The 25864-nt window shown below is 37.8% G+C and overlaps 1 protein-coding gene across 1 annotated transcript in view; it reads right to left on the bottom strand.

Moving 5' to 3' along the window:
• Positions 1–14741: 14741 nt before the first annotated feature.
• SP4 (Sp4 transcription factor) overlaps positions 14742–25864 on the bottom strand; it is an 82746-nt gene continuing 71623 nt past the window's right edge. The window contains exon 6 of the mRNA XM_049641603.1: positions 14742–18178. Coding sequence (XP_049497560.1) covers positions 17931–18178 — 248 coding nt within the window. The 3' untranslated portion in view covers positions 14742–17930. The remainder of the gene's footprint in view (positions 18179–25864) is intronic.

The following is a 25864-nucleotide window of genomic DNA, read 5'->3' as shown; positions in this document are numbered from 1 at the left end:
AGGTGAAGCTAGAGAAATAAACTTGAGAGTCTTCGGCATAGGGACAATGTTTAAAGTTACGAGACTAGAAGAGATCACCTGGGGTTATCTGAGGACCAAACGCTGGGACTAAGGAGGAACCAGCAAAGGAGACAGAGAAGGAGAATCTAATGGTGCAGGAGGAAAAACAAGGAGAAAGCAGAGTTCTAGAAGTCAAGACAGGAAAAGAAAAAAAAAAAAAGTTTCCAGAAAAAGGGAGTAGCCAACTATACCAAATGCTTCCGACAGGCCAAGTGAGGTGAAGACTGAGAATCAGTTGTTGGACTTACACAAAGTGGTCATTAATGACCTTGAAAAGGGGTTTGTCAAAGGAGCGATGAAGTCAAAAAACTTGGTTGGAATGAGTTTAAAAGAGGATGGAATAAGAAAATTTGGAGACAGTGAGTACAGGAAACTCTGTTTAGGAGGAGCAGAGAAATGGAGTAGGAAGTTGGTGTGGGAAGAATTTTCTTTTTCTAGATGTTTTCTTGTTTTCTAAATATATCATTGCACTTTTTTTTTTATGAGAATGGTTTACTAGAGAGGGAAACGTTGCTGATGATGGAGAAAAAGGGAAGGGATTGCTGTCTTTGAGCAGGAAAGAAGAGGATGGAATCTAGTGTTACATAAGGATTCGCCTTAAATAGGAATGCAGAGATTTCATCCACAAAAGCAGAAGAAAAGGCAGAGTAAGATATGGGTAGCTTGATACATGGAGGGATGGGAACGTATGGAGGCTCTCTTCTGACTGCCCGTTTTCTGATGAAGTAGCAGCAAAGTCATCAAATGAGAATGCCAAGGAGGGAGGAGATGTTCAAGGTTTAAGATCAGTGAAGGTGTCCAAGAGTGGTTGGGGAGATAGGAAAAGTGAATCAAATATGGAAGTACAGTAGGTTTGCAGAGCAACACCAAGTTTAATTGATATGATTTTCAGTATTTCTTTTCAGCCATATTCAACTGCATGGTTTTTGAAGCTAACTTGGCTGGATTTTACCATGATTGATTGGTTTTTGCCAGGATAGTTTGATGAAGGGAGATTGGGGCAGGAGAGTTGAAGGTGTATGGAAATTAGTCATTAATATTTTACTACAAATGCAATATCACCTTACACCTGTTAGAAAGTCTATTTTTTAAAAAGATAACAAGTATTGGAGAGAATGTGGAGGAAAGAGAATTCTTGTGCACTGTTGGTGGGAATGTAAATTGGTGCAGCCACTACGGAAAACAGAAGTTCCTCAGAAAATTGAAAACAGAACTACTTGGGACGCCTGAGTGGCTCAGTTGGTTGAGGGTCTGACTTCGGCTTAAGTCATGATCTCACTGGACATGGGTTCCAGCCCCATGTCAGGCTCTGTGCTGAAGGCTCAGAGCCTGGAGACTGCTTCGGATTCTGCGCCTCCCTCTCTGCCCCTCCCCCACTCACGTTCTCTCTCTCTCTCTCTCTCTCTCTCTCTCAAAAATAAATTAAATAAATAAAAACGGAACTACCATATGATCCTGAAATCCAACTTCTGGGTATATATCTGAAGGAAATGAAATCACTGTCTCACTATCTGGAAGAGATACCTGCACTCCCATGTACATTGCAGTATTATTCACAGTAGCCAAGACATGGGAACAACCTAAATGTCCACCTATGGATGAATGGATAAAAACAGTTGATACACACACACACACAGACATACACATAAGCACAACACACATATATAAAGAAGGAAATCCTATCTTTCAAGACAACATGAATGGACCTCGAGGATATTACGTTAAGAGAAAAAAGTCAGATAGAGAAAGATAAATATTGTATAGTATTACTTATATGTGGAATCTAAAAAAAACTGAACCTATAGAAATAGAGAGTAGAATAGTGGTTACCAGGGCTGGGGGTTGGGGAAAATAAGCAGATGTGGTCAAAGGGTACAAATTCCCATGCATGAGATGAAGAAATTCTGAGGATCTAACGCACAGCATGGTGACCATGGTTGACAATACTGTCCTGAACACCTGCCAAGAGAGTAGATCTTGAATGTTCTCACCACACCTAAAACAACAACGAAAAAGGTAATTATGTGAGACGATGGAGGTGTTAACTAACTTTATTATGGTAATCATTCCATACCTATATAGGTGTATCAAATCATGACACTGTACATCTTAAAGTTACACAATGTCACCTGTCAATAAGGCTGGAAGAAATATTTTATTAGGGTACCTAAGCTAAGTAAGGAGAGAAATGAGGGGCAGTAAAAAGGTAATAGAATTAATGGATTCTGACATGGAGAAAAGTGAAAAGTTTGCCTAGAATATGTACATATTCAATTTCTCCTCTGGGAAAGTAGGGTTTCTGCTAAACACCTCCAAGGATGAATTCAGACTTAGCATTCAGGACCAGCCTCAAGTAAGAGTATGTGACTGTTTTCAATCTCCTAAAAAGGTTTCCTCTACCGTTTGCCAATGCCTAAAGTCCCCTCATTTGCTCCAATCACACAATTATTCTGTGTGGATAAGTAACACATTTTCACAACTTTTTTTCAAGTAAATAGAGTACTTAAAAGAGTAGGAGGATACCCAACAAATGAAGGAGAAAAGAGCGCCCTGAGGAGAACAGTAGAGGGAAACAGTGAAAATGGAAGATAATTTATTGATCCCCTGATCCCACCAAAAGGGATATGTCAGGAATGCTTCAGTTCGCAATTGCAGTTAACCAAAACCCAACTGACAGTGGCATACGATAAGGACGTTTATAACCTCACATAGGTGAAAATGTCCAGAGGTAAGAAAAGGAAACATCTTCATTTTTGAGCGGAGAAAACTTTCCAAAGCCTTCCACAAGACTTCCCCTTACATCTAATCAGCTAGAATTATATCTCAGGCCCACATCTAATCCTTGCACTTCTCCAGGACAATGAGAACTTCTTGGTTAGTTAAGCTAATCAAGGTCCAACTCCAGCCTCCTCTTAAGGATATGGCCACTAGGAGGAGCCTGCACAAAATCTGGGTTCTGTTAGTGAGGAAAAAGGGAAAAGTGTCCATTTGGTAGTTAACCAATAGGGATATTAACCGTGTTTTTTTTCTCAGATGCCACTAATAACATAAGACATTATGGGAAATACCACCTTACACTAACGCAATTTCCCATGAATTACAAAGACTTCAGCACTTTTTTTTTTTTAATTGTGGCTGAACATTAAAAGAAATTTACCTTGGAGAAGCCCTTGACTGAGGCCATCTTAAGATTTTGGAAGGAGAAAAAGAAAAACAGGACAACACTGAAAAACTATGCAATTGGAGGGATTTTATTACCTGGATATTCAGAGATATCGAGACATTGAAACCAGTTGGTGAAGGACAAATAGAACAGGAAACTGCTAAGCCCTAAGATACGAAACAGGGGAGTAGAGAAGGGTGATACACCAATGAAGAGACAAATGCAAATCACAGACAGGAATATCAACTCATAAGGTCAAGATTATTCAAAGCAGATATAAAACAATAGTTTAGTTATATTTTTCTTAAGACTGTTGGTTTTGATTTAAAAAAAAAAACAACTTGGGGCACCTGGGCGGCTCAGTTGGTTAAGCGTCTCACTTTGGTTCAAGTCATGATCTCGCGGTTTGTGACTCGGAGCCCCACATCAGGCTCTGTGCTGACAGCTCAGAGCCTGGAACCTGCTTTGGATTCTATGTCTCCCCCTCTCTCTGCTCCTCCCTTGCTCATGCTCTCTTTGTCTCTCTCTCTCTCTCTCTCTCTCTCAAGAATAAACAAACATTAAAACAATTTTTTTTTAATTAAAAAAAAAACAACTTAAAATCTTAGCGGAAAGAAATCTTAGCAGCATTTCAATGGGTACATCAGCGATGTAAATATAAAACGCAAAAGGAGATTTTTCTGACCTAAATCTATGCATGAACTTTCTAGAATATATGCATGAATTTCAGAGTCAAAGGGGGGAAATATAGTAGAAAGCCAAAGGATTTGCAGAAAGAATCATCTCATAGTATTTAGGCAGAAAATACCAAGCTGTACTGGAAATGACTGACAAAAACAAGCAAGCAAGCAAACAACAACCACAAGGCTCTCAGGAAATCCTCACCCAGTACTTGGTGTAATCTCTTCCTGTACCAGTACAAGGCACTCTACTTAACATCATAGTTACTTGTGCAGCTTTCTTCTTGTTTTCTCATTAGCAACTAAGCCAGTTGAGGGCAGGAACTGTCAGGGACTGTGGCATTTATTTATTTATTTTATCTCCTACAGCATCCAGCATTGACTCTCTAGAAACACTTTTGTTCAAATACTTGTTGAATTGGAGCAAGCCCTTCAAAACAAGGCCAGCAAGAGGAAGGACTTCTGTTCTCGAAGAGATTTTAGGGCAAACGTGAGGGTCTCTGAAGGAAGACGAAAAAAATAAATCTGTGGAAGGAGATTAATTAAATTACAGGTGATCCGAACAAGAAAGCAGCTTTATTCTAGGTGCACTCGTTCCAGAGAAGGAAGATTTAGAGATTAAATAAATTCATCGCAAGAATATGAAAAGGAGTGAAGCTGTGGGGGGTATAAACACAATTATTTCTGAATATCTTCTTAAATCGTATTAAACATTATTATTTCTATTCCTGTCTATCAAGCCTTGCCTTGAAATGAGAGATGAGGAGGAAGCCCAGAGAAGGTGCTGGGCCTCGGGCACAGGTGGGAATTCAGTGAGGATTAGTGACCTCTCCCAGCGTGGAGGCAGCAGACATGTATAATTAAGCCTCGAGTTTATTTAGCGCATAACAGTTTACAAAGCCCTTTCCTAGGAGCTATCCATCTTTCTTAGTGGAGAAATATGTAAGGAGGAGAGCCGTGTGCTTTAGGTCAGAAAAATCTCCTTTTGCCTTTTATATTTACATTGCTGATGTACCCATTGTAATGCTGCTAAGATTTCTTTCTGAACCAGTAAGCATTGCTTGCTTTTCTCCCTAAGTACACACATTCCTAATATGTTGGTAGTGAATTGTTACAGGATATAGAATTCCACATCAAACTAGAACATTCCCAAATTCCGAAGGACCAGCGTGTCCTCTTTAATGCCCAAATTCTGTCGGCACCAAAAAGCTGCCACCACTTTCCCTGCAATTCCAGTCCCTTACAAAGAGGGCATCGTCTTTGTGACTCTCTGGAGGGCTGCTAGGGCTGGGACAGGTTAGAGATAATAAAGCATTCTTTCAGTTCACACCAGGGGCCCCTTTCTCAGCCACCCAAGCCCTGCACCTCCCCATGCCAACGAGGATGCAAATACAGTAATCCTCCATGAACCTCAGTACCTTTGTCCTAAAATGGTCAGTAAAACTGCCATTGACAAAATCAAGATCTTTAAGAAGACAGTGTGTTTTTGGGGTGGGGGGGGGGGTGGTTGGGGAAGGCAGAAGGGAAGTCACAAAAATAGCTTAAAGTGTAATTCTTTGTCAATTCTGTGGTATGCGTTTTGCTCACATCTCTAAAATTGGGGCATGTCTTACATTTGTGGTCTGCCCAGAGTCCTGTCGTTGTTACTCATGCCCCACCATACATCTGCAGCAAAGCTTGCAGAGAAATTCCTGGAGTTCTTTTATGAAATGCTGCATCATTAGTGCCGTTAATGTCACAGAAGATGATACTGGTTGAAAACTGATGACTCCTGGTATGTTAGTTAGCTATTGAGGTGAAACCTGTCCCCAAATGTCGCAGCCCGAAACAACAAACACGTGTTACTTAGCTCACAGGGTCCCTGTTGGTCAAGAATCTGAAGGAGTGTAGCTGGGTGCTGTGGCTCAGAGCCTGTGAGGAGGTTGTAGTCAAGATGGGGTCTGGGGCAGTAGTCATCTGAATGCTTGACTGGGCTGGAAGATGCATGTCAAGCTCACTTATTTGACGGTTGTCCAGAGGTCTCAGTTCCTTACCACGTGGGCCTCTCTTGACGACTGCTTTATACCACGGCAGCTGGTTTCCTCCAAAGTGGAGAATCCAGGAGGAGAAGAATTAGAAGGAAGCCACAGTGACTTTCTATGTCCCAGTCTTGGAAGTCCCACCCGGTCACATTGCACTTTATTCTGTTCATTAGAAGCAGTCACGAAGTCCAGCCCACACTCAAGGGGATGGAATTAGGCTCCACTTATTGAAGGAAGGAATATCAAAGAATTTATGAACATAGTTTTAAAATTACCACTCTTGGGCACAAACATGATTGAAAAGTTAGTCACTGAATATGAAGAAGCTATTTCATTTAGATTTTTTTGAAGATTTTATTTTTTTAAGTAATTTCTACACCTAATGTGGGGCTCGATCTCACAACCCTGAGGTCAAAGGTCGCATGTTCCACTTATTGGGCCAACCAGCCCTCCCTCATTTAGATTCTTCATGTAGGTACAGGAGTGATGCATGGGAAAATACCTGTCTAAATAAGTCTAATAGAGCTCTCAAGTATAAAAGAAAAATTTTAAGAATAATAAATCATTGTATTGTAGTGTTATTGGCAGGGGTATTTTAGTGATATACAAATTAATATATATAAATAACTGATCATGTCTCAGATTCAATAAATATTAACAGGCTTTTAAAGACCAGTGAAAATAAAGTGTAGGAAGCAATCACATTTGTTGATGTAACAGACCCTTTCTCTTTTAAAATTCCTTTTAAAATTATTTAAGGGGCCCCTGGATGGCTCAGTGGGTTAAGCATCCAACTCTTGATCTTAGCTCAGATCTTGGTCTTACGGTCATGCCCTGAGTTGGAACCCAATGCAGGGCATGAAGCCTACTTAAAAAAAAATTACTTAAGGGGCGCCTGGCTGGCAGGCTCAGTCAGTTGAGCGTCCAACTTGGGTTCAGGGCATAATCTCCCGGTTCGTGAGTTTGAGCCGCATCGGGCTTTGTGTGGACAGCTCAGAGCTTGGAGCCTGCTTTGGATTCTGTGTCTCCCTCTGTCTCTGCTCCTCCCCCACTTGTGCTCTGTCTCTCTCAAAAATAAACAAATATTAAAAAATTAAAAAAAAATTACTTAAGTCATCATAATCCACAGAAACTGTATCTTACGCAAATATTACAAGAAGTTTTAAAATCAGTCCTATCTTTAAGTGAAATAACTTTTCCACTTATATTTGTCTTTGATTTTGTGTGTCTAAGTACAATGCTTATGTAACGCTTGAGTTTTTCATAAATTCAGCAATTAAAATGATGTTTTGGGGACTGGGTTTTTCTATCCCTATATCGAAAGTGTGAAGAACCCACTGTGCAGGGTTCACATTCAGCTGTATAGCCACAATGGTTATTAAGATATTAAAATAATTCCATGCCAAGAAATAAATAGGCACTGTGGTTCCTGATCTCTCTACTTCTATCCCATGACTTCCCCAGGATCCAGCAACTGAAACAGTAAAGGCCAGCACTGAGGGGTTGGGTAGGAGTGTGTGGGGATGAAGGGTCAGGGGGGACTCGGGGGCCTTCCTCCATCACTACGTCTAGCATCCTTTCTGACCTGATACATGCTGTGCTGTAACTGTTATAAATACTGTGACTATCAAACATGTATCTATGCTAATGAAAACCAATAATTACTTTTATATTTTTGTTTAAGGGGAATGAACTGAACTTGGGAATAGGGTAACTCTTGGTTTGATATCTAAATATGTCTGAATTTTGATTGAGGTGTTGATTCTGGAAAACAAAGCCGTGTCCCCTGGATTCATAAGCTGGATGTATTTTAAGCCAGGTTATATTTCAGCTACAAAAAATTAAAGCAGGAGGGTTACTTGATCTTTTTACAGCTCATAATTATTTTTGGAGTATTCTGAACAATGCTAGAATTTAAAAACATCTTATATATTTCTAAGTAAGAGATGTAAGTACTCAAATCATAAATCTGACCAGTATTGCTATTACAATGAAATGTATAACGTAAAGATGAATATTTTATTTGAATATATTCTTTAGTGATTATCAGTTCTTTTCTCATACCATTAATTCTTCATAGAATTTTTCAAGATCATGGATTCAAATAAAGATAATATTTAAAAGAAAACTAATATTTTAAAAGCATTTGACAAACAAGGTAACACTTCTCCTGAAAATACAGAACAATTATTTTATATCTGCAAAACGATCAATTTAATATAATTCTTCAGGTAGGTTTGCCCTTTTATCCTTTTTTTTTTTTTTTTTTAAGATTTTATCCTTAAGTAATCTCTATACCCAATGTGGGGCTTGAACCCACAACCTCGAGGTCAAGAGTTGCACACTCCACAGCAAAGGACACAATCAACAAAACTAAAAGGCAACCAAAGGAATAGAAGATCTTTGCAAATGACATATCACATAAACTCAACACACAAAAAACAAATAATCCACTGAAGAAATGGGCAGAAGACATGAATAGACACTTTTCTAAAGAGGTCCAGATGGCTAAAAGATGAAAAGATGTTCAACATCGCTCGTCAGGGAAATACAAACCAAAACCACAATGAGATACCACCTCACACCTGTCAAAATGGCTAAAATTAACAAGTCAGGAAACAACAAATGTTGGCAAGGATGCAGAGAAAGGGGAACCCTCTTGCACTGCTGGTGGGAATGCAAACTAGTGTAGGTACTCTGGAAACTAGCATGGAGGTTCCTCAAAAAATTAAAAATAGAACTACCCTATGACCCAGAAATTTCACTACTAGAACTTGTCCAAAGGATACAAAAATGCTGATTCAAAGGGGCACATACACCCCAGTGTTGATAGCAGCACTATCAACAATAGCCAAAGTATGGAAAGAACCAAAATGTCCATCAACTGCTGAATGGATTAAGAAGATGTGGTATATGGATATATAATGGAATACTACTCGGTGATTAAAAAGAATGAAATCTTGCCATTTGCAACAATGTGGATGGAACTGGAGGGTATTATGCTAAGTGAAATAAGTCAGTCAGAGAAAGATATATGATTTCACTCATATGTGGGATTTGAGAAACTCACAAGATGAACATAGGGGAAGGGAAGGAAAAAGAAGATAAAAACAGCAAGGGAAGCAAACTACAAGAGACTCTTAAATACAGAGAACAAACTGAGGGTTGCTGGAGTGGAGATGGGTGGGGGGGGTGGATTAAGTGGGCGACGGGCATTAAGGAGGGCACTTGTTGGGATGAGCACTGGGTGTCGTATGTGACAGATGAAACACTGGGTTCTACTCCTGAAGCCAAGACTACACAGTATGTTAACTAACTTGAAAATAAATTAAAAAAAAAAAAAAAAAAGAGTTGCATACTCTACCCACTGAGCCAGCCAGGCATTAACCTATTTTTTTTTTTATGTCAAAGTGTACATTTGTAATTAGATACAAGAATAAAAGCAGAATAAAAGGAATTGGTGGACATACTTATATAGATTTTTAATACAAATTGGCATCCCCGTGTTTTGAAAATCATAACAAATAGAAAAACATATAAAGACCTGAGACTCTTTCCATAGGTCTCTAAACCCTGTTCTACTCATGATTTATTCTATAAAAATGGGAAGTAAAATAAGGTTATATATTGTCATCAGCATAGGGCTTACTTTTCTAACAGTCTTTTTGTTCACATAATTATAGAAGTGAACTATAATACAAAACCACGGTAACTTATAAATTTACTTATGACTTATGAACTGTAGTTAGAAATAGACATGATGCTCCGCCAAACACGCAGGTGCACGCGCGCGCGCACACACACATTTCACGTATGCATATACAAATTTGACAAAGAATAAGCCGACATAAAGAAAGCTTCAAAGATGTAAAACAGTTAAGTTAAAGTTGTAACCACTTGCAATATTCCTGAACTGAGTTGGAATCTTTTTTCAGTAAGCTTCCTGTTTGCCTTTAAATTATTTTCCTCAACAGTGTAGTTCAAACTTGTTGTTTCAAACTCAGATTCTCAGAAGCCATGATGCCCTTTACATAACACCATGAATTACTGATGTATTTAATTCTAGCATAAAATTATACAAGCTAGGAACGATTTTACCAGCAGAAAATATAACCTTTATTATGGCTCCCACATCTCAAAGATAATACTACTATCAATAAAATATTTATTAAACCACATTTCATAGCAAGGTAATAAATAACACAATTTAGGCCAAGCCAACCATCTAGAAAGGCATGATTCAAAGATGGATGGGTGATTAAGACAACTTACATTTAATTTCCTCCTCTTCCCTGTATTTGCTTTTGTCTGATGTTTGCTCCCAGGGTCTGACTTCCTGGCTCTCTGACTCTGACTTGAGATGAACCTGTTCATCTTAACTTGGCCCAACATGATCTGAGCCTTGGCTCCTCCCCATGGATTCAGGCTTAATACACTCCCATATCTGCAAGCTCTGGCCAACTGGTCCCTAGGATTGTGGCAAGAGGATCTTGAGGTGCTCTAGAAATCTAGCTGAGGTAGAGATCCAGGGAAACAGGGTTAGTTCGGAAAAGAGGAACAGCATCCCTTGTGCCTGAATCTGGCATGCAATAGGTGCTCAGTGAAGTACCACCTGATTGGAAAAAGCATCCCCAAAAGTCAGGTTGGGAATGAAAAGACAAGTCAGAGTTAAGAACAGGATCTGGAAGCCAAGGTAAGACACTAAAGAGGACAAGATGGCCGGAAGTGGAGAGCAGGAAGTAGCCAGAGGTGCCCCTGAGGATGGCAGGACACTAAGCCAGTTTGGACAATGCATTTATTTATATCCTAATTCCACAAAGAAATCAGAACAGCTATGTGAAAGTAGCTTGGAGCTCATAAATTCTTTTTCTGAGAGACTGAAAAGTAGCTTGTTGAGAGTAAGAAAACCTTTGGAAATCAAATTGCACATTTTCTTTTTTGTGGCTATAAGTTGATAGGAAGCTGGAAAACACAGGAGTGCTTTTGCCCTGAGGGCTCAGATTCATTTTGTCTATTTAATAAATATAGGAAATGATTTTAAATATAGAAAACTTTCCATTCATGTCTACAAAAAAGTTGTTGAACACATGAGCAGCTGTTTTTGTTTTTCACCAATTGGTTTGCTTCTCGTTCACTTGTTTGGTTATCAGCTATCACTTCGAGGTAGGCAAATTGTAGTTGGAACGAACATTTTAAAATTAGGATATAACTGATTTGAAACTTTCATTTTGTTGAATAGCATTGGGAAAAGACGACTATCCTCTAATTTTGAGATAGAGCACCCCAAACTGGCTCATAAGCAGATAGTTTGAGGAAAACATGCAATTGAATCAAGAAATTCCTACTGAATTTCTCCCTTTTTCCTCTTTGGGATATTGAGAATTAACTTTTCAATGCATTGTCCACTTCCAAAGCTTTTCAGCTTTTCAGCATTGGTCCGACTAGGAAATATTCCATGCTCTTCCCCCCCACCTTTTGGATTAACTTATAATTAACAATAACTTCTACTGAAAACTGTATCAGAAGCTTGGGAGATTTATCTTTTTTTTTTTTTTTTTTTTTTTTTTAAGTTTGTTTATTCTGAGAGCACAAGCTGGAAAGGGGCAGAGTGGGGCAGAGGGAGGGCAGAGGGAAAGGAAGAGAGAGAATCCCAAGCAGGCTCTGTGCTGTCTGATGAAGCTGGACGCTTTAACCGACGGAGCCGCCCAGGTGCCCCTTGGTAGAGATACCTTATTTGGTCCTCTTAACAGACCTGTGAGGCATTATCCTCACTGTGCCAAAGAGGAAAAGAGGATGCAGGACAGTTAATTTGCCCAAGGTTGTGCAGTTAATTAAGCGGCCAAACCAGGAATGAAGCCCACAGTCCTCTGCCTCCTAGTTGGTGATCTCTGCATCACAGGGCTTTGCTGTTGCCAGGGAGATCAACCCACCCCACTGTCACCATCACCGGGCTTTTCCACTCCAGTGGTGAAGATTACAGGGTCTACAGGATGTTGCTGTTCTGCCACCTTACCTCTCTCCTGCTGCCTTTTTGGCTTCTCTAGACTGTCGTGCTTTAGCTACAATCCAACCTTCAGGCTCATCCCTCTTGTTGGATTCCTCTTCCTCCAACCTTTCCTCAGATACTGATTGGCAAGGCTCGTTTCCTCATTTCAAGTTTTGCTCAGGTATCACTTGGGAAGGCTCTCCGGACAATCGCAGCCTTAGCACTCATCACCTTTTTTGTGCTTGTCCTCCCCACTCTGTAATACGTGTGACCTCTATAAGGGCAGGGATAGGGCTTTCTGTTGTTCTCGATCGATCTCTGATACCCAGATTTGTGCCCGCACCAAGTAAACAGTATTTGTTCAATGAGTGGAGAATCAAAATTTAACCTCTTACCCTTTGCCACTGTTAAGTTTTATAGCAAACTCAGGTCCAGAAATGGGGGGGTGGGGAGGAGGATAGGTAAAAATGCAATTTCATGGAAACTGCTGGTACAAATCTTCAGAGCATTTATTTTAGGCCAAGTGTGTACATTTAGGCCTATCTGTAATTTCTTACGGATTCTTTTTCTTTAAACAGCTTTAGAAACAAAAGTTTTATTCTGAAGTTTGAACTTCTTAACCCACCCCAAATGTTATGCTGATATATACCTACAATGCTACACATAGCATATATCTTTAAAAATGTTAATTTCATTAAGATCTAGGAAAAAAACCTCTATGGATTGTGTTTACATTGAGCAAAAATTTTAAATAGTGCCAGTTATGCAAGGGGAGTATTGGTAATTGGGGGAAACACATCTATTGTTTCCTTGAATTAAATTTTTTATTATGGTATTTTTGTTTTTATGAAATATTTCAAAACAAGCTTATGTGAAAATTTTGCTTGACTTTCACCCAATTTTCCTGGTCGACTTCTCTAGGAAATGCACAATGTACTTAAGGCTTCAGTATCTGCACTTAATTGTAGGCCGGATAGTGATACATGATTTAGCATAAAAATGCCTTTTCTGTTTAAAGAGAACAGGTTTTATGTCACTATGGTCTAATAAATGTACTAATTCAAATCCTTACTATAAACAGTTGCACTCTATGTACATGCAAACATAAATTGCTTTTCTGGGCCAAAGTATTATAAGCAGCATTGTGTTTTTTGTGTTTAAATACATGAAAACTTGGAGTATAATTAAAATTCTAAAATCTAGTAATAACCCTATTAATTGGAACATTTTTTTTCTTCCAGGAGAAATTATCCCAGCATTATCCAAACTATTAGCTCAGACAAAAATAAAGGTTTTCAAGATGTCTTCCTTCCTCTCTTCTCCCCTCCTTCTTTCTTACTATTTGTACTTGAGATTACTCTCAGGTATCCACAAATAAATTGATTGCCACCTGCTGCTAGGAGGAACACAGCTGGAGGCCTATGCTAATTAGCTACTCTGCAAAGAACCAAAATATGTACCTTAAAAATCCTGCGACACAATTACAAGTTGGTTGTGTGCACAGTAAAGTTATTATTGCTTGGGCAATAAATACAGTTAACACATGATTCAGATATACTGAATAAAGTATTTTGCGCTTCTTGCACATACCTTAAGTTCTTGGATCCCTTAAGCATCTGAATTTTTAAATAAAAATACTCAACACGCGATCCTTTCTTCTGGACTTGAAATCATCCTCACCAACAGCACTGTGAACCACACTATATTACAGTCTTGCTCCCAGCACCGCTTCACCTTTCCCTGCTCATTACCCCAAATGTTTTACATCAATAATCTATGATAAAGTAAAAAACATTACTTTTGATTTTCTTCCATTCAGTCTTGTTCATAGTTATGTGGTTGAAGTCCCAAGAAGTCCCAAGAATCAAACTGGTATTATCATACTAAAAATTAAAAAAAAAAAAAAAAATTTAATGTTCCAATTTCACAATCATTTCTTTTATGCAGTATCATCCTGAAACTTCCAAATGTGACTTTTTCTGGTAATTTAATCATCTTTAATTTGACACAAATTTCTTGAACAATTTACTCTGTAACTGGTCTTGTTTGGCATAATAGCACAAATTTAACCGTTTCTCGATTCAGTTATTGTTATGAACACACAGATACTACACTACACTGAGTTGTAACATAAACATACCTTTACCTTTGGGCTCTCCTGTACAAGGCAACCTATAGAGCTAGCTCTGGATTACTAGATGTAAAAAGACTCTTTCTGGAGTCTTCTGCCAGTGAGCCAGGGGACTTCCCTTGCTGCCTAACCCCCCCGCCCCCACCAGCCCCCGCCCCTCACTTGGCGGTATCATCTAATCTGGCCTGAGCTTGGAAATCTGATAAGTGAAGTTGTTACAATAATGTATTCATCATGTTAGTAAGGTTCTTTATGAGATCTGTAGGGCTCTCCCCGGAGGAAAAGACAACAGCTTTTGCTTACAGATTTTGTGGCATTTATGTGGCATACTCTGCTTCTTCTTAGTATTTCTGTGAGCTTAAATAGTATTTTAATTATGTGTTCGTTTTTAGCTCTTCCTACAATTTCCTAACATTTACTGCTTTAAAAACATTTAAGTAAAAAATGTCCTAAATCAAATTTTAATTTCCATAAATGTCTAGGGCAATGGCTACAAATTAACATGAAATCTGCATCGGTGTTCTCTGGCAGTATGTTCAGAGAAATGGTGACCAGATCTTATACCAGGAATTATGAAGAGTTGCCAATACGTTTTCTAGTGAGAAGCATTTACTTCCCAGTGTTCACCGTGATAAGAAGGTTGATACTTCAAATAATTTATTGCTGCTTTATAGTATACATAATTAAATGAAGAAACATGTTAAACTCAAGGGAATTTTTAATAGGTTACTTGCAATTGTTATTGCAGGCAACAACTTGTACATGATTTTATTTCCAAATCCACAAAAAACAAATTTTATACAAATCAGCACTGTAAAAATGTCAATTACAGCCCCAGAGGCTTTGCTGGCAGAATAATTGTCTAAATTCTAGGATATGGGAAACAGGTTTTTTTCTGGATTCATCTTTTTTTTTCATTTTCTTTTTTTTTTTTTTACAAAAAAAATTTACAAGTGAAATGTTACTACAAAACTTTTTATAAGGAATTTTTGCAAAACATTTATATTTTACCATCAACTATTTCTGTTTTAAAATCATTATGTAGATTTAATACCCTATGCTGCACATCAATTTATGTGGGATGACAACTTAGTGACATGCATAAAAAAACACCACAAGGCATTAAAATGAAGACTTAAATACAAATATTGTTGCAATAAAACAGTTATAAAATTGAAAAATAGGACCTAAACATCATGCTTATCTAAGTTTGACAAATTAACTTTTTCTCCTAGATTACACACTTTTATTACTGCTCTCATGAGAGTGTGATAAATAATGACTTAACATCAAGTTCTAATGTAATCAGCAACACATACACAAACCTAACCAAAGAAAGTATACTGTAAGAAAAAACTATTCTAACACTGGAGTTCTACCATGATAAATACATAGCTTTGCACTGATAATTACAATAAAGAAAAGTTTTATAACGGTGGCAAAGGGAATGAACAGTGAAATGCCATTAAATATGACTCTACTGCACATCTGTGCCCTATTACTTATAACAGCTATATCCCACTGAGTCAAATAAAGGACATTGAAATTTACGATTCTTATAAGACAGAAAAGTGGATTCAGAATGGTATGCAGAACAGACTGTCAAAATAGTTCTCATTTCAGTGGTGAAATGTGCACCTGCTAACACAAATTAATGTATTTTATATGCTATAAAGCTATCCAGATTCAGTTTGTTAAATTTATAATAGGCCTCATTGTTGATTAAAAAATAACTTCCATTTCTGATGAGCATACACAGGTATGCATTAAAACCGGTTCATGGAATAACGGTGCAGAGAGCTCATACTTGGTATTAACAACAACGAAAAGTGTCACTTTGAGGAAACATGATTCGAACATTAGGAAAGTTTCTTTGCATAAAAAAATTTATAGCACTGATTGTGTAGCATAATGATAGATAAAATATATATTTGATGTTTCAGCTCCTATATAATAAAATTAAAATTCACACGACCAAATGCTCCTCTGTACCAAACAAAACAACAAACTGATTCTGATGTTTTAAAGCCAGATACATCAGTTGTTAAGAGTACATTAAATAAAATATACAAAACAATTTACAAAATCCAACTAAAATTTAAAGACTTTGTTACAAGTCTACAAAAGCTTTAAGAAACTTGAAATTTATAACCACAGTGTAAAAATTTTTTTTTCCTTTAATCTCAAAGCTTTTTTATACAAACTGAAAGCACAAAAGGCCTCCAGCTTTACAGAGCGCTACAAAGGGCTGGCCCGAAGTGTGCACAGTGTAAACAGTGATCGCTACAGTATTTCTCCTTCATCGAAAAGACAAGAAACACCACGATTCTGGAAGAGAATTCGCAGGAGTAGTACTTTTCCTGAAACAATAGAGAAATGCACAAGAAAACACGTACCTTTATTCAAACGGTCCCCAAACTAATAATGTTAATAAACCAGGCAGTTAAAAGTTTTAGTTTTCAAATGGTCAATTCCAATTCCATTATGTTTCCAGGTAAATACATTTTTAAAGTGAGAAATATCTTACTAATACTTAAACTGTTGGTATAATCCAAATTTGTTTCATAGGAGACTTTTGGCCACCTTTCCTAGAAGATCCTTGCATAAACAATAAAATATAATTTTTTTCCTTAGTCATTTATTTGAAAGTTATTCTGATTTTTAAAAAATAACGTGCTTCATAGTATCACATCATTATATATCTGTTAGGCTGTCTCTTTAGGGAAAATTCAGTTATTGGCATAACATAAAGATATTTCTATGTTATAAATTCGTAACCAGCCTTCTAACACAGTACTAGAAATAAAATGGGGTTGGCGAAATTTTAGTAGAGAGGAAAACGGAAATTGTAACGTAGTTAAAAGATAATTTTCTGCTGGCCTTACAAAAAAAAGTGTGATAATTCTTTCTTTGGCTACCAAGTCAAAGCATAAAGAATTCTGCACATTGTCAACATAACTCATATTTACAGAATATGAAACTACAGAATGATTTATACTCTAGGCAAATATTTCCAATATAAACATTTAAAATGAATTTTGTGGTTCAACCTAGGGTTAGGAATATCATCAATCCTAACTTCAAAACTTACATATGTTAGGTTGCCTCATTTTATTTTCCTGAAGCTATTATGAGTTTGTTTCAACCACCCTCCCCACCCCAGTATTTTCCTAAGGTTTCAATCTAAAATTTAACCTAAAGTTTAGCTCTAAGTTCCTCTTGTGTCTCCAAATGGAGAAAGTAATTGGACTTCACTGATTGTCTGCATACACACTACTATAATGTAGTGGTAATAAAGATCTGAGATGCATCTCAGATTACTTTTGTGGAACTTACCTAATTCAACTGTTGAAGAATTTCTAACATTTAGAAAAGACGGCCAAAACTATTTTCGGTTGATTTTCCAAAAAACAAGCTAAGGAAATAAAATATTATCCCTATCATCAGTTAACTGTTTTCTGTGCTATAGAAAAAAAATCTACATAAAATTATTACTGACTGAATTTATAACAAAGTACTTCCAAAGAAAACAAGTCCACTTAAGGTCCAGCCTGCAAACTACTGAGGTCTGTCTTTTTAAACATGTTAACACATGATGTTAAGAGAGGGGAAAATTCAGTTTAAAGATTATGTGATATATTTCCAAATGGCTACAACTTATAGTATGGAGGAAATACTTTTCTGTTACCAGTACATCAGTATGCTTTTTGTATTTCTAAAAATTCAACACTTCACATGTTGACCCCAAATCTTGGAATATATAAAGAAGCCAAGAATGAAAACATGATTGATTTCCTACTCTGTAATCCACTTGACCAGCCCATTTCCAGATTTTCAAAGGTGTGTAAACTTAAGTGCAGCACTAGAGGTCTCTGTTATAAATAACTTTTCAGAATTCTTCCATGTTGGTTGAAACATTGGGAGTTGCTGGGTTTGAATCTTGAGAAATGGCTGCAACTGTGACAATTCTTGGGGAGCCAAGCACCTCTGTAACAGATGAGTCCAGTTCTCCCGAGGTAACAATGGCAAGAGCTGTCCCACCACCTTTCTTATTCTGGTGCGTTTTGACATGTTTGGAGAGATGATCACTCCGCATAAACCTTTTAGAACATTCCGGGCATTCAAACCTCTTTTCACCTAAACAAAAAAACAGTGAATGAAGTCACACATACTTTATTTAAATGAAATAATAATGTTAAATAATTTCTCTTCTGGTCATACTATACTTTTGTTTAACTTTTGACCAGATGCAAAATACTTTCATTCTGTTTTATTTTAAAATGCTATCAAACGAGCAACGCAGAACAGGAAAGAGCATGTGACTAGGAATCAATGAGTTGAGTTAAAGTCTTGGTTCTGCTAAGAACTGGAAGTAAAAGCTGAAGCCAGTTAAAGAGCCACTCTGTGCCTCAGTTTCCCCATTTACGAAATGAGGATTTCTTTTTTTTTTTTTTTGAATGTTTATTTATTTTGGGGAGCAGAGAGAGAGGACAGAGGATCCAAAGCAGGATCCGGACAGACAGTGAATCTGATGCAGGGCTCAAAATCCAGAACCGTGAGATCATGACCTGAGCTGAAGTTGGGTGCTCAACTGACTGAGCCACCCAGACCAGTTGAAAGTAGGAGGATTTCTAACAGAATCTCAAAAATCTCTTCCAGGTATAACAATATATAGTTCAAGGCTCATGTCTACTCTTTACTACCTACTGCCTCTGTTTTAATTATAATGCCTAGAGGCAGGGGCACCTGGATGGCTCAGCCGGTTGAGTGTCTGACTTTGGCTCAGGTCATGATCTCGCGGTTCCTGAGTTCAAGCCCCGCGTCGGGCTCTGTGCTGACAGCTCGGAGCCTGGAGCCTGCTTCGGATTCTGTGTCTCCCTCTCTCTGCCCCTCCCCCACTCATGATCTGTCCCTCTCTCTCAAAGATGAATAAACGTTAAAAAAAAAAAATTAATAATGCCTGGAGGCAAAAAACTATCTTAGAACTACCTCAAATAAAATCAGTTAATAATTTAATAGTGCACTGAGTTTCTTCACAAGGCAAAAATGAGAGTAAGGTGAATACTGCGTTTCAAATTTAATAATTTGTACGTCTCACAGAATAAGGCTGTCAGGTTCTCGTATACAAAGTGACCCTGAAATATGCTCTCCTTAAGATGTAAGATAGCTCCACAGGAACTAACTACTTCTCTGTTTTTGAATAAAAACAAATTAAACGTTACCTTAAAAGAAAAAAGACATTTCACTTCTGTGCATAATAGATGGGGCACAAAAAAATGTGGTTAAGTGGTGTGTCGTGTTCACAACAGATCAACTATTAGCTTCAGTCCTTTCCTCTAAGTTTGTTACTTAAGGGAAAGAAATGTTTTCCAAGTCTGACACTAGGACTTGAATAATAAGGAAATTCAGTTTGGCTGACTTCTTTACTTGGCCTTGCTTTTGACTTACCAATAGAAAATCTATAGGTTCAAGTCCATCCATATCAGCTAATTCCCCCACATCTTTGTGTTTGCTTCTATTTTCTAAAAAAATTACATTAGCAATATCTCATTTAAACTTTCTCTTTCAGTCTTGAAAAATTAAATGAAAGGATAAGTACATGGTTTAGACAAAATTCTCAAAAACATTTATTTTTCCTGAATGCTGATACATAGAAAAGGCCAAAAAATGATTAAATGAGGGTGTTCGGTTAAGATCAATCTTGAACTCCTCTATTTCAAGTCTCCCATTTACTTCAAAAGAAAAATTCATAATTTACAAATTTTAAAGCTTCAAGATCTTATTTCACATTTTCATTTTATAAATCTGTGAGCTGAGGGCAGAAATTAATTAATCTTCTTGGGAAATCAAAGAACTTATTAGTATCACAGCAGGATTCAAGGCACTGTATTTCTAGTTTGGGTTTTTAATGCTACACCATCAAAGTGCAATTACAGTCCTCCGTTCTTTTATAACAACAATGGCCAGGAATAATCACAAGAAATCAGGTGGTGATGGCTTGAAGACACAAGATCATTTAGTAAGCCCTGAATCAAATGGGTGATCAACCTGTACACAGTAGTTGTTTAATAAGTCTTTGTTAGCTGTGGTGATGTTTGTGAACTCATTTTTCAACAAATATTTGTTCAGTATCCACAATGTGCCAAGCAACAGTGATACAAAAGTGAACAGGTGAGAGTCTCTGACATTTTAAGATCCCATTATCTTAAGATAGTCATTTGCAACCACATGGAGCTATCAGTAACAATTAAGAAATACAAGTCCTAGATACTCTAGTGGCAAACTGTAAGATACGTGAGATATCATGGTGACAGCATTTGTATGAGGACCTTTTTAGTCTGTCTACTTCTAACTGGTGTGGGTGTCAATTAATTTTAAGCAATGAAAGTTGGCTAGAATCTCAAAGTAAGTTACGCTACGCAATTAAACTAACGTTAGGGAAATGACATTTTATTGTGCTATCCTTTTCCACAAAGAAGTGTTTTCTGTGGTGTCAATTTCTAAATTTCTTATTGTTGGCCAAAATTATCATTCCTCTTTATTGCAAGGAAGTCAGAGTTCCTGTACTAATGTAATACAGTATCTTCCTTATATTTATAATTATGTTATTTTATAATTATTCTTAGGAGATTAATACTTTTATAGTTAGTACAAATAAAAACTGAAACTTGATACTAGATTACTTAGGACGGGCAGGAATGGCTCCCAAAGGTGTCCATGCCCTAATCCCTTGGAACTTGTGAATATGTTTTATTACACGGCAAGGGATGTAACGAAGATAACAGAGGTTAATACGGGAAGATTATTCTGATTTAACTGAGCGGGCCCAATCTAATCACATGAGCTGTTAACAGCTAAGTTTTCTTCAGGTGGAGTCAGAGTTGCAGAAGGAAAAATCAGAGAGATTAGAAATGAAAGGGATTTGACCTGCTATTGGTGAAGGGTGCCACATGGAAAGTATGAGAAAGAATGTGGACAGCCTCCAGGAGCAAACAACAGCCCACAGCTGAAAGCCAGCAAGGAAACAAGGACCTGTGTCCTTCAAGAGCAAAAACAATTTGGTTGACAGTGTCAGTGAGTTTGGAAGCAGATTTTCTCCTACAGCTGTCAGTAAGGAATAGCCCAGCTGACACCCGAGTTTGACTTTGTGAGGCACTAAGTGGAGGACCCAGACCAAGCCTACTCAGACTTCTGACTTAAAGAAATTGTGATACAATAAATGTGTGTTCTTTTGAGCTGTTAAATTTGAGACAGCTTGTTATGGCAGCAATAGAAAACTAAGAGTTACTTAAGTCAGAACCTCGAAAAAAATTAAAGCATAATAAGGAAATAAATGATGGCTGATCTATATGGTTCAAAATCTGTGAAGTATCTTCATTACAGGTACCCAAAGCATGTTAAGGACAAATTCCAAATTTCATTTCTTTTTTATTAAACTTTATTTATTTTGAGGGAAGGAGAGAGAGAGAACGAGTGGGGCAGAGGGAGAGGGAGACACAGAATCCCAAGTAGGCTTCGCACCTTGTCAGTGTGAAGTCAGTGCAGAACTTTAACTCACGAACTGTGAGATCATGATCTGAACCAAAAATCAAGGGTCAGATGCTAAACCAACTAAGCCACCCAGGTGTCCCCCAAATTTTATTTCTACCACAAAATATCAAGAACATAACTCAAACAATTTTGGTTTAACTGAGTATAGATAAAAGAATTGCTTCTTTTACCTAGGTTATTAAGAGAAGGCCATGTTGTATTACATGATTGTTAAAATACGGTAGTCTTTTAAAAGGATTTAAGTAGAAGATTCATATTTAGAAACTACATTAGATTACTTCTTAGCATAATATTCTCAACAGTAATCTCTCTCAGAAAAAAACCTGATTGTCAAATGGAATCACAGATGTGAATGAATGCAATAAATCAGCTCTTTTAAGCTTTATTTATTTGAAGTACCATCAAGAGCCAATTATCTTGCTATCATAGTTCTGCCTTTCATCTGTTTTCAACATGTTACCCTCAAATCTAAGCTAATATAATGCATAAAACATACTTTGTGAATTAATGTTATTTCTAAATTTGTCATTTGATAATATATTTAGAAATTAAAATTAGTTTTTTAGGGGCGTCTGGGTGGCTCAGTCGGCTAAGTGACCAACTCCTGATTTTGGCTCAGGTTATAACCTCACAGTTCATGGGTTTGAGCCCTGTATTGGGCTCCACACTGACAATGTGGAGCCTGCTTGGGATTCTTTCTTTCCCTCTCTCTCTCTCACTCTCTCTGTCTGCCCCTCTGGAGCACGCTCACTCACTCTCTCTCAGACTAAACTTGAAAAAAAATAAATTAATTTTTTATATTTAGATTAAAATTAATTTCAGGAACCAAGTGACTGTATTAGTTTCCCTGGGCTTTTGTAAGAAAGCCCATACAAACTGGGTAGCTCCAAATGACAGGTATCTATTCTCTCAAGTTCTGGATGCCAGAAGTCGAAAATGAAGGTGTCAGTAGGGCAATGCTCCCACCAAAGGCTCTAGAGAAGAATTTTTTCTTGCCTTATCCCAGCTTTGGTGACTTCTGGGAATCCTTGGAATTCACTGGCTTGTAGCTGCATCTCTCTAATCTCTCCCTCTGTCTTCACGTGGGAAGTGTCTCTGTGTCGTCTTCCCTTCTTACAAAGACATTACTCAGTAATTGGATTTAGGGTCCACTAGGTCCTAAATCTTAGTCACTGTGTGTAGTATGACCTCATCTTTATTTAATCTGCAAAAAAACCTATTTCCAAATAAGGTCACATTCACCAGAGATTAGGACTTGAACATATCCCTCTGAGACACACAATTTAACACACGACAGGGACATTTTTAAATGTCTGGCATTTGTTATAACTAAGTAAAAAACATACCCCTTTGCTCATGAATAACTTTTATCAAATATCCATGTGTAGCATATACAGTTTGACCCTTGAAAAACAGAGGGGTTAGGAGCACCGACCCCCATACCTGCACAAATGAAAATTTGTGTGTAACTTTTCACTGCCCCAAATTTAACTACTAATAGCCTATTGTTGATCAGATGCCTTACCAATAGCATAAATAATCAATTAACACATATTTTGTGTTAAAAATATTATATACCGTATTCTAACAATAAAGTAAACTAGAGGGACGCCTGGGTGGCTCAGTCAGTTAAGCATCTGATTTCAGCTCAGGTCATGATCTCACGGTTCATGAGTTCAAGCCCAGCATTGGGTTCTGTGCTGACAGCTCAGACCCTGGTGCCTGCTTCGGATTCTGTGTTTCCCTCTCTTTCTGCCTCTCCCCCACTCATGTTGTCTCTCTCTCTCTTAAAAATAAATAAACATTAAAAAATTTAAAAAGTAAACTAGAAGAAAGAAAACATTATGAAGAATATCATAAGGAAGAGAAAAAGATATTTATAGTACTTTACAGTATTTATATATATAAAAAAAAAAATCCACATATAAGTGGACCTGAGCAGGTCAAAACTGTGCTGTTCAAGGGTCAACCATACACAATTTCTTAGTAACAATAATACCATTTATTTACAACCCACATTAAATAAACAATTTTTCAATTTTTTTCTAAGAAGCCTAGTTATTCAAACTGGGAGGCCTGTTGGCCCCTGTAACCCTCACCTCCAACACCTTTATAACCTATTGGTCCCTCCGGATACTCTTTTTTACCTACCCAGCCTAGAATATCTAAATGAATCTTTCATGAGTACCTTCATTTCTCCTCTGTCATTACCTGTAGATAAAAGTAAATTAAAAGGGGAAGGAAAAATAATTTCAGGTAAGTCATGTGGCTTACATCTTCCCAAATTAGAGAAACTAGGAGTAAAGGGAGGTTGAGTATGAAGGACAATGGAAATAAGACTCAAAAAGACTGAGATGATGATTACTATTATTAAGATTTTATTGTTAAGTAATCTCTACACTCAACACAAGGCTTAAACTCACAACCTGAGACCAAGTCACACGCTTCACCGGTCGAGACAGCCAGGCACTCCAAGTAGATTTAGATAATTATTAAAATAATGTGGAAGCTGGGGCATCTGGGTGCCTTAAGTCGGTTAAGCATCTGACTTCTACTCAGGTCACGATCTCACGGTTTGGTTTCTGAGTTTAAGATCTGCATCGGACTCTGATGTCAGCACAGAGCCTTCTTTGGATCCTCTGTCTCCCTCTCTGCTCCTCCCCTGCTCGCACGTGCTCACTCTCTCAAAAATAAGTAAACATTAAAAAAAAAAAAAAAGTGGAATCTGACCCCAAAAAATAGGCTTGCAAGGTTGTTCTGAGTGATGGGCTGAGACTTGAGACTTATAAGGACATCAATTTGCATTATGAGTAAGTTTTCATTTCTTCACTCAGCAATTATCTATTTGAATATAGGAATCATATGGTCAATTTTATCACAAATGCTTTTTTAAAGCAATCTTATCTACTCTAATAGTTTTAACTGTGATCTATAAATGAACAATGACCTCAAGATCCAGATTTCTAAACCCAACTGGGAATTCAACATCTCTGAGATATGCCATTTACATCATTTAAAATATCACAAAATTCATCATTGTTTATTAAAGAAAAATGGCTGAATCTTGATTAGAACAGCAAATTTTATGGTATTTTAACTTCCCTAATTCCATCTTAAACTCCCCAGAAGGCCCACTAGCTACCAGAGGGAGAAGAGAGCTGGAACTCTTTCAAAACCTCATTTCCAAGGAATTGCCTTACGTGACCTGTCTAATCTGTCTAGTGGTTCTTTGGAGGGCTTCACTTGAAAACTATTGTACTGAACCTGACCTGGAGGCAGTCCAATGTGAAAAGTCTTTTCAGGGCCAGAAAGGAACAGGTGTTTGTCTAAACAATTGCAGGTTAAGAGTTTTAACTTCATGGATGCCCCAGGCAATGGATTAACACTTGGGACAAACAGAAAGACTGAACAAAAAGCTTAAAAGGAGGAGCTGGGAGATAAAATACCCATAGTGGCTTTGAAAAAAAGCTCTGTCATTTCCTTGGAATCTAGATGGCCACATATATACTTTAAAGCGTGAGCCTGGGGGCACCTGGGTGGCTTAGGTTGAGGGTCTGACTCTTGATTTCGGCTCAAGTCATGGTCCTCAGGTTGTGGGATCGAGCCCTGTGGTGTCCTCTATATGGAGTGTGAAGCCTGCTTGAGATTCTCTCTTCTTCTGCCGCCCTCCCCAGCTTACACACTCTCTCTCTCTAAAATAAAAAATGAAATGAAATGAAAATGGAAATGAAAGCTGTGAGCCTGCTCAGGAAAAGCCTGAGAAGGCCCAAACTCTCATGTGTGCTTAACTTTTTTTTTTTTTTTTAATTTTTTTTTTTCAACGTTTTTTATTTATTTTTGGGACAGAGAGAGACAGAGCATGAACGGGGGAGGGGCAGAGAGAGAGGGAGACACAGAATCGGAAACAGGCTCCAGGCTCCGAGCCATCAGCCCAGAGCCTGACGCGGGGCTCGAACTCACGGACCGCGAGATCGTGACTTGGCTGAAGTCGGACGCTTAACCGACTGCGCCACCCAGGCGCCCCATGTGTGCTTAACTTTTGAGGCTCTGCATAAGCAGAAAGGGAAGGCTAAAACAGAGTCGTCAACTGTCTGGGTGAGTATTGAAGGGCACTCCAACATACACACAAAGAGTGAGAGATTTATTGTTCCAAGATATATAAAGAGAGAATATATGCAGAAAGGATAACTGAAAACTTCCCACATCTAATGAAAAACATTAATGTACACATGTAAGAAACTCAATAAGCTCCAAATAGGTTAAATGGAAAGA

Source organism: Panthera uncia, chromosome A2 (assembly GCF_023721935.1).
Source record: "Panthera uncia isolate 11264 chromosome A2, Puncia_PCG_1.0, whole genome shotgun sequence".
In the NCBI taxonomy this organism is placed as follows: domain Eukaryota; kingdom Metazoa; phylum Chordata; class Mammalia; order Carnivora; family Felidae; genus Panthera; species Panthera uncia.
This window is presented reverse-complemented; position numbering and strand designations above follow the sequence as displayed.